Source organism: Vollenhovia emeryi, unplaced genomic scaffold (assembly GCF_000949405.1).
Source record: "Vollenhovia emeryi isolate VEMERY1.0 unplaced genomic scaffold, V.emery_V1.0 DF939151.1, whole genome shotgun sequence".
NCBI lineage: Eukaryota > Metazoa > Arthropoda > Insecta > Hymenoptera > Formicidae > Vollenhovia > Vollenhovia emeryi.
The window spans coordinates 1,896,650-1,907,605 of NW_011967215.1; the positions used below are offsets into that span (position 1 = coordinate 1,896,650).

Below are 10,956 nucleotides of genomic sequence, written 5' to 3' on the forward strand. Positions count from 1 at the left end.
AGGAGGAGGGACGTCCGCCGCCATTAGCGGAATCGGGGCCAAGCGGAGAGTCAAGTCCCCATACCTTAAAATGTACCGGTGCAACTGGATCTAATTTATGACGTCTTTACGCGCCCTGTACGTCGGGCCCCTGTACCCCTGGATTTTCTCACACGCGTTATCTTGATCGCCCTCCCCCTTTCCCCGCCCCCCCCCCGCCCCCCACCGAAGACGAAACGAGGGCCGCGATAAGACCAACCGAGAAGACTTATGAATGCGACGGGTGTTTATGGCTCCCGTCTTTCCTCCTTCATTAGGGAAGAAAAATCCGTCGATTTAGAAAGTGCCCGTCAAATGTCACGTCCAAACGTACCGATTGGGCGAAATGTATCGCCTGGGCCACGCTTAATTGTGCTGCTCGATTGACTATCGTTAACTCGGTGTAAATTACTGTCGGTTCAGAGTAATCACTCCGCAGCGAAACTTGGACGTAAATAGTACGCGGAACGTTGTATCGGTTCGGTAAGATTTATCCCGAGGTACGTGACCTACGTGAAACCTATTTGTTTTCTCTCGCTGCCTCGCACGCACCCTGAGAAATTCGAGCGCATATTAATATTTCAAGAGATACCGTACGGAATGCAATTAAATTAATTAAACAGAAATCCTGCGCGGACCCTCGTGACACGTATTTACTTTCACCTTATCCAGGGCGCCTGGCAATTCTAGTTAAGCCCATTGCTGTTACGCGACGGTCGCAGAGACTGACGGCGGATTCGGGTCCAACGAAATCAATTAAGCAGCAACGAGGGGGCTCTAGAGACGGAGAGACTCTGGTTCTCTTTGATACGATGCCGTTGATCGCGGTTCACACCGGACACGTTCTGAGAAAGCAGATTCTCGAGAAGAAACGAGACAGATCTCGGAACATGTCCATTCTTTTCTGGCAGAGACAAGCGCTCGCCTTTGAAAATCTATACAAGAGGGGCAGGGAGGGGGGGGGGAGGAGGCAGAAAACGGAAGAGAGTGAGAGGAGAGTCTTAACGATCTCAGGATGCGGGCGACTTTGGGGGCAAATTATCGGCCTGCGGCCAATTACCAGGTGGAGGCGCCGATATATAGAGGAGAGCGGTTGCCGGAGAGTTCCGAGAATCGTCCTGGCGGCTAAAAATAAGATCCCACCCGGGAGCGGTGATTATGTTCCGAAAAAAGAAGAACCGGGCGAAACGCTCGCTCTCGTGTGTGCAGGTGGCGGGTGGGATGAGAGAGGTGGGACGAGCCGCGGATGGTACGATGATACGGACGGGGAGAGAAAAAGAGAGACACACGGAGCAGAAGGGAGGAGGCGAAAAGAAAAAGAGTGAGAAAGGAGGGCCCCCTCGTGGTGGATCATGCGCTGGGGCCTCAGTTAATGAAGTTGTCGGTTGAGGACGTTTACAGGTAGAGCCTACCTGCGTGTGGTCCATTCACAGCGACTGCTGCAGGACTGGTTAAGAGTTGCTTTACATTTCAACCTGTGCATGTGCGCGTGTATGCAGGCCGGGCCGGCCGGCCGGCCGGCCAGTCAATTGGAGGAGAAGGAGGAAGAAGAGGAGGTGGAGAGCGAGAAGGTGATGGGGTATATTGGTGTACCCGAACGCGCGTATGTCCGTCGTTACGAGTGATCTCTCTCCTGCTCTCTCGACGAACGGTCGTGCCGACGACATCGAATCGCGAGGTCGAACCTCCGGTGTCTCTCGGGGACCGTATTTTCAAAGGTTTCATTTTGAAGGGTACTCTTCGGCTTAGCATCGCTTTGTATCGCTTATTGTTAGTATTGGTTTTTTTTTCAAATGGGAGGGACTGCGTGAAGTTAGCCCCCATATTTTCACAGTTTATTTTTACGCCTTAAATGGCCAGAACTATTTCTCAAACCCAACAAGAATTCTAGATCTATTGTAAATCTACAGGGAACCCTATAGGTAAATAATGGGGGGGGGGGGGAGGGTAAATCCACAGGGGTTCGCTTTGGTCCAGTTTAGGGAAGTATAATTGGGAGATAGGGAAGAAATAGAAAAGAATTCTTTGACAAGGGCTAAAAATAACTCCAAAGAGCACGCGCGATGCACCGGTTCGCCCGACGATTTATTATACCTACGATCCTACTAACGCAGGGGGTCATCGGATTTTGGATCCATTCATCCCTAGTAAAGCAAAAGCGTCTGCTTGATGTCAAATATGTCTATTTTAGAATATTAATTTTTGCCGTAAACGCATCTATTATTAAAAAGAGTCGGAAATAACGAGATTGTTTATGCATTCCTGGCATGTACCGTGAGTCGTTAGCAAATAATTCCGTGTAAAACGTATTTAGGATACATTTGTAATAGCGTGCGAATGTTCCTCGTGCTTTCGTCATCGTCGTGTTAATTTAATTTCGTCGCTTGTATCTTCCAATTTAGTGTCTTTTATCAGCGAAAATATGAATTAACTTTTAATAGGTCGTGTCCATTAGCTTTAAGTAAGTACGTAGCAACCTCATCCGGAAAGTAATATATGAAAACTGTGTTAATTACATCAACGTTATGTGTACGGAACGATAGTTTCGTTTTTTTAATAATAGCTGCACAAATTAATCATCTAGGGATTAATAAAAACTAATCGCTCGGATGGCAATATTAAAATTGCAACGATGAAGAAATATTAATCATACCTAGAATTTAAACTGTCGAAGATACTAATTGCGTCTGATTCTGTATAATAAGTATATAATTCCCTCAATAATGATGCGTTATGTAAGCGTAAGTAAAATTTCGCATGGCGTTAAACGAATGAAACGCACATTTTTTCCAATATCTATCGATCATCCAAGTAATACGGACGCAGGTGTGTACGAGCAAATAGCGCGGTCTCTATAAATACAGAATTATCGGCGGCTGGCGCTAATAAGCAAGTTGTAATTGGTGTGGAAACCACTTTCTGCTGTATTTTATGGTAGCGAGTGATTCACGTGATTCGTAACGAGTACAAGATACCATAATCTAAATAGAGGTAACATTTTTACATCGACTAACAAGAATATTCTTCATGTCGCCAGCAGCAATTAACAACTTCTGTATTATTAAAAGTGCCAGATATGGTCAATAAAAACACCGAAGTTGTTATTTTTATATCGAGTTAACGAGTCCAAGAATATGTATTCCACTTTCTTTTGCAAAGGATGCGATCATCATCAAATCTATCTTATCAAAAATTCTTCGCACGTGGCATCTCACTTAGAACATCGCATTTCAAACGAGAAAGATGATTGTGATCTATAACTTTCTTTTCCAGATGATGTATCGGCAGCAGAATACCCAATCGTCATCCAACGACGATTCCGCGATGTACCCATCGGCCGCGTATCATTCCTCGTGTTCGACGCTACCGTCGTCGACGTCGACGTCGTCGCCGTCGTTGTCGAGGTCGTCGTCCGCGAGATCGTCCTGTCCCTTGCTGGTGTCCGTCCTCACGTGGTCGTTGACGCTGCTACTGATCTCGTCCTGCATCGGCCTGGGCGCGGACGCCGCCACCCTTAGCGGCCATCCCCTGGGCAAAAGGTCGTTCTTCGACATCCAGTGCAAGGGCGTGTACGACAAGAGCATCTTCGCCCGTCTGGACCGCATCTGCGAGGACTGCTACAACCTCTTCCGGGAACCGCAATTGCACATGCTTTGCAAGTACGTTTAATTATCCGCAATGACTAGATACTTTCGCGGTTCGACGCTCGGAGACCGCGCGCGCTGCGCTGCTGCTATTCCGTTGTTGCGTGGCAATTTAGAGCGTAAGTCAATAGAAGATGAGGTATTCGTATTAGTTTGCGATGACGCGGTTGATAGAAACGCGATAGTTTACATAAGGAGGAATTTATGAGCTATCAGTTGGACACAATGAATATTTTCAATCCGTTTGAAATTAATTGCGACGGATGAATGAGGCTAGATGATCATTTCAGATTTCAGTTCGCGAGAGATAAACTGTTAGGACACCCTAGTAGCACCGCAAAATTTCGTCTTGATTTTATACTAAAAGAAAAACACTTGAAAGAATATTTATATGGATAGACTTCAACTTTTTAACATTTTTACTTATTCCATTTAGTATTATCTATATTAATAATGGCATTCAGTGTCTAATCTTCGATTATTATGGAATTGTTTCGTTTAAAACATCTAATTAGCAGTTCGCTCTTCGAGATGAATTAATAATCTCCATGTCACACCTTTTCTTTACAATTAACTCGTAAGCTCGATTTGAGGGTTGGGGACGCACGTTTATTTTTTGAAGTTAGCGAATGCATATTTCACTTTTCTTTAATTGCTTTCTGTACGGAAACAGATACGAAGGAAAAAATTGGGCACGAGTCTCCCAGAGCAATCTCATCCTGTAAACATCTAATGCACAAGATTGATCTCGCGAGCTTGGTGACTTCCGGCAAAAATCGCGATAGCACTAACCGAAGAAAAATTTCCCGAGTGCTCGATGAACGATTTCGCGAACGACTTCCGCCGCGTGATTTCTATCTTGAAAAATGTCGCTGGTGAACAACGGCCAAGGTGGGCGCACGGATATATGCACCTTTGCGTGTATACCTTCGCGGCGCACACGTGCTCCGCTCTCGGTACCGTCGCACGCACACGTACGCACACATTCGCACGTGCGCACGTTCGCCATACGTCGGCATGCATATCGAAATGGAATGAGATTTCTCTTCTATTTATAGCTCGTGCGAGCGAATACCAACGCACATCCGCGGCTACCTGCCGTTTGTACCGAGCCGCGTTAAGCCGCTTAACGGCCGCCTCAAAAGAGCTATTGTGTGACGAGTGAGCGGGATCAGCGTGAAAAAGGGACGGGCTGACTGACGGGCTAGAGCTCGAGTGCACATAACGGCGCGTAGAGCTAAATTTAGGAAAAAATCCCACCTCGCCGAGAAATTAAGTGACCGGATGCATCGGCGACCGCTATTTAAAGAATATCGATGGAACGATCAGATCTTTTTCGCAAAATAATTTTCGCAAGCACTTTACTTCCTGGAGGTAGAGATTAACGTTGAAATTTTGAAATGTCATCGATATGCGAAAGACATAAATAATGAGAGCGATATTAAAATTATTATTAACGCTAAAATTATTGTATATGTATGAAATTTATTAAGTTCCACGTTAAACAAAATCCGAAAGTTCGGAGTCATTTAACGTGTGGCCGATGCATCTACCTTACTCGCAAAGTTTATTGACCGTACAATAACAATCTAATTGTAAAGCAATCATAAGGAATGGACTTTTCTTCCTATACGATCATCGTGTTGGCAAGGCGTTTTTCAAGATTTTCAAGCTGCTGCCGAATGCAATTTGTGTTAACGTGACGTAATCCATCGTGTTTTTTAACTCTCTGCAGGAAGGAATGTTTCACCACGGACTACTTCAAAGGATGCTTAGACGTTCTGCTGCTAACGGACGAGGTCGGAAAGATCCAAATGTGGATCAAGCAACTCCATGGAGCTGATCCCGGGGTTTAGGTAGCCTTTTCTTTTTAGTTTATGATTTCTCCTTTTATTGTGCCCCTTTCTTTTCTCTCCGCTTTTCGCAAATATAAAGAACTAACTGTGTCCTTGCTTGCACTTCCTCGTCTTCCTTGCGCTTGCTCTTATCCCTCCTCGTCTGCTCTCGTCCCGATATAAGTCCACCCGTAGGAAATTCTAATTTGTTCGCGCAATCTTCGCGTATGTCGATTGTACGTAAACATCTCTTGTAACAATTGTAATAAGTTCGCAGAAAAATCGATCGCGTTTTCGATTACGCGACGCGAGTAATGACGAGCGTGCAAAAACCGTGATTGCATAATTAAGTGATCGAGTTGTGCTTCATCATTCGCAGCGGCGTTTGGATCAAAAACCACACGCGAACGCTTCAAAAACTGATAATAACCCGAGTCGAATATTTTGGCCTCGGTTTAGTCTCGTATAATTTTTGAATCCTTGTCCGTATTGGAGAAAATATATTGAATTTTTATTTCGGATAGGCCTGAAAAGAGCCGCTATTTCTCTTTTAGCAGTAAAGAGGGCAATGCGAGTGTAATCAACAGAGGTTCGGTAGATCCTCTTCGGCCCAAGAGATTTCAAAGAGAGTGAAATATTTTATTACATTCTCTTTGAGGATTAGAATAATGTTGAATACAATTTTTTACGCATCTCTGGGCCTCAAAATTGGAGTTTTAAACCGACTCCGAGGTCCAAATGAAGAGAGAATAGAACAATCGAGGCCCATTCCGGGACCAAATACTCGAATCGGGTAAGCGACAATGATCTGATAACAACGTAATTAAATAACGTGTTCGCCGATCTAAACGCATTCTTGAATCAATAGTAAGAGAGACCGAAGTTGTGAACGAGAAATAAATATCGCGGGGTTTCTTTTTCACCTTATTTCAATACATTTGTTATTCCCTTCGCCATTACTTTTAATTATATTTTTGTTGCATTGTAACACCATCCCCTGGACGAATATCCATGCGTATTATAGTATCTTCGCACCGAGATAATGAGTATGAGACATTAGGTAATTTCACGTAAGAGAGAAAGAGAGAGATAAAGATCTTATCTCTAGCAAGCAATGCTGCAATGGAAAACAAATGAATGTCCGAATCGAAATTGTAAAGAAACTTTGCATCTTTTTTAGAAATGTCAACGAGGTCTATTAAATTAATTTTGGACAATCAGCAAGATATAAATACCCGTTGCAATGTCCATGTCTATTGTCTGTGCTTATAATTTAATTTGACAAACTGCAGCATCGCTGGCGATGTAATATATAGCATCACCTCGTGCATTCTGACTTCACATTATCCACATCCGATGTACATTTTGTCTTTTTTGGGAACGACGATTTTTCGTCTGCTTTTTTACAGCGAGTTTACGAACGTTCTACATTTTGAATCAATTTTTGCGCCTCGTTGATGTTTTGGCAACGTCATTTTTTTCAGGACGATGGTGGCAGATCGACGGAACACTTTTTTTAGGTGGCGACATCTGCGATTTTGCGCTGTTTGCATTTTTGAACATTTTTGGTGATTTTTCAAAGCGAAACCATCACTCTCGACAGAGTGCGAAACAATCGATACCTTCCCATGCGTATCCCGATGCTTACTAACAATTATTAACTCACACAGACCTGTTTGCCTGAATGTGCGTATCAATAACATTGACACCGCACGTTGAAGCGTTTGTTCGAAAAATGGCATGCGAGTATTATAAGAATTGTTTTCAAAATTTATCAAAATTGCAATGAAAATTTCCTGGATTTCAATAAAAGTAACATTTTCTCATGGCAAAAAAGTTTCTCTCCTATTTCTAAATCCATCGAAACAATCGCGAACAGGTCCAAGTCCGTAACGCATCACGCCTTATAACCGAACTTCAGCGATCACTCGGTGTTCACCAGTGGACTAATCGATCTTCCTGTTTCCGATCTTTGCCCCCGCTGCAGGCAAGACTGCTTCAGCACACAATACTTCACGAGCTGCATCCAAGCGCTGCTGCTTGAGGACGAGAAGGAAAGGTTGCAGGAGATGGTCGAGTACCTAGGTCGCAAGAAGTAAACGGGACATGGTCGGAGCAACGACGCGCCGCACCACGAAGGAGACACATCACACAGTACGCGCATCCTTATACACACGCACGCATACACCTACATAAAATACACGATCACATGTATAAGACCAAGAAGGAGATCGATGCAGAACGCGGTCTCGGAAAAGGACTACAAGGGTAGCGAGGAGAAGGAGGGCTTCGACGCGTTGATCGTCGTCGTTCCGCGAACACGGAAGAGTCTGGAGCTTCACGGGATTCAATTCGGTAACATTCTTCACCCGAAGAGAGAGAGAGAGAGAGAGAGAACGAGGCGGGAGGGATGATTCAGATGTCGCGCGTTGGAGAACGGTGAACGCGTCGATCTCCGGATTCCGGAGAAATCGTCGACAACTTTTTGCCAGATAATTTCATCTGGAGACGGTCGATCGCGGGTGACCTGGAGAGAACGACACGGTAGTACTTACGACGTCTAGGTGGACCTCGGGAGGACTCGCGGTGGGAAAATTCGCGGTCGTATTCTGGAACGTGCGATTCGTCCGTCGGCTCGAGACACGTGGCTCTCGGTGTCCACGTGGCGGCGAGGGATAGCGCGAGCGTCGTTTCTAATATCGGCGAGTCCTCGCGGTGCGATGAGAGTACGATAGAGAGAATTCGGAGGGAGACCGGAAGGGAGAGATGGCGATCCTCTTCGCGGTGAGTCGCGTCGTTGCTTGGCACGATGAAGATAACGAAGTTACACGATAATACACTGAATAGCCACGGGGTAGCGAAACGGTACGATTGCGCCATACAAGTAAACACTCACACACACACACACACAGCGAATCCATACGAATTCTAGTCGATAAAATATCTGCGCTCTCGCGCACCACGCCACTCGTTTTTATTTGATAATTATTAATCGTCATCATTCATCACTATGTAGTAATAACGGTAATCTATATTATTATTATTATTATTATTATTATTGTATTATTATTCGATTACTTTTACGCCACGATTATATTTTTATTATTATTGCCATCCTTCATCCGTTTGTTGTTTAGTTAACGATCGAGCCATTTGCAGCCAGTTAACGGTTGGCCGTTTGTAGAGAAGGTGCGCGCGGCAGACGAAGAGAGAGTGTCGGTAGTTGGTACATCGTGTAACACAGATATATGTACACATTAACGTCTTTAAGGCATACGTGAAAACCGGAAATTGAAAACAAACGCGGGAATCTGGCGAGTTATTCGAAAGGCGAGACCTCTCATTCGGCTGAGCATTTTGAAGCGAGCGTTTAAGGAAAACGGAAGGTCCGTCGTTCGCTGAGTAGCCGACCGCTATTATTTTTTATTATTATTAATATTATTATACCACGTCATAGTAGAATTATTGTTGTTATTATTGCAATTTATATGACGGCGTTTTCGCCCGGGGTGAACGCACTGGCCGGCACGGCGGAAGAGAGAGACGCTCGCGATGTCCAACGGAAATCAATTACACGCGAGTTGAGTACGCGCGTGCACGCTGCGCGCGTCAACATTCTCGAAAGCTTCGTCAAAGAGACAGAGACAGGCGGAAAGAGGTCTTCCTGCAATTTAATTTATTTACGAGCGACGACGTCGCGATGGAGAGCGTCTTCCGCCGTGCCCGTCCGGGGCCGCGCACGGAAACGCGTAGTATTTATTTATTTTTCCACGTTTTTAAGTTATGCATAAGCGGCACGTAGCGAAGCAAAAGGTATTTAGCGCGCGTATCTAACCGAGGGAGCTGGTGTTTCGCGGGCGCGGCGGGGTAGGACGAGCTTCTTTCCCGAAGCCAATTGGATAATTGGCCGAGTGTACGATATGCAAAACAATCCCGGGGGAAAGTCACTCCGACCAGGGACCACTCGTCCTCGGCGGAGAAGCGAGGACGAATGCGAGAGGACGGAATCGATCTCGCGGGATCAACGGAACAAATTTTGATAGAATCGTTGAAACTTGGAAGAGCAACGATCTCTTTTGTCCAACTTTGATTTCAATTCAATCTCAGTCAGATAAACCGGACATCAAATTGGCCGTTTTGTTGATCCGTTCAATTTTGTTTTCGAAAATCAAAGAAGATTGCACGGACGAAAAGTAAGGCCGGCCAGGCCTGTGCCCACGATGCTAGAACCTGGTCCAAGTTCTAGTTTCGAGAAATGTGTGGCCAATAGACTTGCAGCTTTTATGGAATAGCTGCAAGTCGATTGGCTACACACTTCTCGAAACTAGAGCTTGGACCAGGTTCTAGCATCGTGGACACAGGCCTCGAAAGTCTGAAAATTCCGCTCCTTTCGGTGGTCTCTCGACTTCGGACTTGATTTCGGGGACGCGCACGACGAAGACCCCGCCGCCCGCCGCGCCTTGCGACTTCTTATCGCCACTCTGACCGAGAGAATTACGAATCATTCCAAAATCAGTATTGAAATCATTCCGTCTCTGCGAGCGTCAGGTACGGTTCCTCGACCACTTGGACAGCACTACGAGGCAAGGCTCAAATTTGTACAACTGCTGCGTCACACATTCCACTTATTTTACGTTCATACGCTCGCATCTATTTCGCGTTCGCTCGACGCGAAGGAGAAGGCCACGTTAACAAATTTGTAATATTTATGTCGAGTGTTTCGGCAGAGAGGAGGATCGAGACATATTCGTATTATTTAATTATGTTATGTAAGCACTTTGTATTATTCTCTTTTCCACCTTCTTATTTCGTTGTTTAAGATAGCAAGTCCGCAAGTTTGACTCATGCACTCCGAAGTGTTTTTCCCCGAAGCCGATCTGACGTCCGGGCACGCGCGTTTTTCGACGCATTAGGGAATCAGCGTTTTATTTATGCGGCGTAAAAGCGTCGTCCGAATGACGCGCGCGGATTGTGTGCAGCAGCGTCGACAGGCGGAATTCTCTAACGTCACAACTGGCATAGTCGATACAAAAGAAAACGAAAAGCTGGAAGAAGCGTTTCGCGCAGAAATACCCGTTCCAATTCCGCGTGTCTCTCCCCGCGGGGATACCTCGCGGATATCTTTGCGCCTCGGCAGACGTATTCGCGCGTATGAATACTGTGTCCGGAGTCGTCGCGAGGCGAGAAATCTCCGGGACACGCGCGGGCAACGAGCGATCCTCGCGGGAGGAGACGTCGACCGACGACGAGATAGGCTCGTGCGGGACCCGCTCGAGCGGCGTGAATCCGCCACTTCCCCGTTTCGCACCTGTCGACGCGAGCTGCGGCCACGTGCGATTCGGCCCTCCGTCGATGCGCGCGGGAGAGCACGCGCATTGCGTGCGCACGTGCGCATCCGCGACCCCGCGGATACGTTTCTCCTTTCGGCTTCTTCTCCTTTTCGCAGACTTCTATGTATT

At 46.0% G+C, this 10,956-nt stretch overlaps 2 protein-coding genes across 4 annotated transcripts in view; one reads left to right on the forward strand and one right to left on the reverse strand.

Moving 5' to 3' along the window:
- The window catches only part of LOC105565547 (ion transport peptide-like), a 51,239-nt gene extending 41,482 nt beyond the window's left edge, over positions 1-9,757 (forward strand). The window contains exons 2-4 of one of the 3 annotated variants that reach the window (XM_012018835.1): positions 3,292-3,677; positions 5,398-5,518; positions 7,485-7,544. In XM_012018835.1, coding sequence (XP_011874225.1) covers positions 3,292-3,677; positions 5,398-5,518 — 507 coding nt within the window. In that variant the 3' untranslated portion in view covers positions 7,485-7,544. Of the gene's footprint in view, positions 1-1,838; positions 3,010-3,291; positions 3,678-5,397; positions 5,985-7,484 lie in introns of those variants that run through there. The other 2 variants (XM_012018837.1, XM_012018836.1) reach the window with 2 other exon arrangements.
- Positions 1-10,956, reverse strand: part of LOC105565548 (peroxisomal leader peptide-processing protease) — a 73,988-nt gene that overhangs the window by 60,705 nt on the left and 2,327 nt on the right. The window lies entirely within an intron of this gene.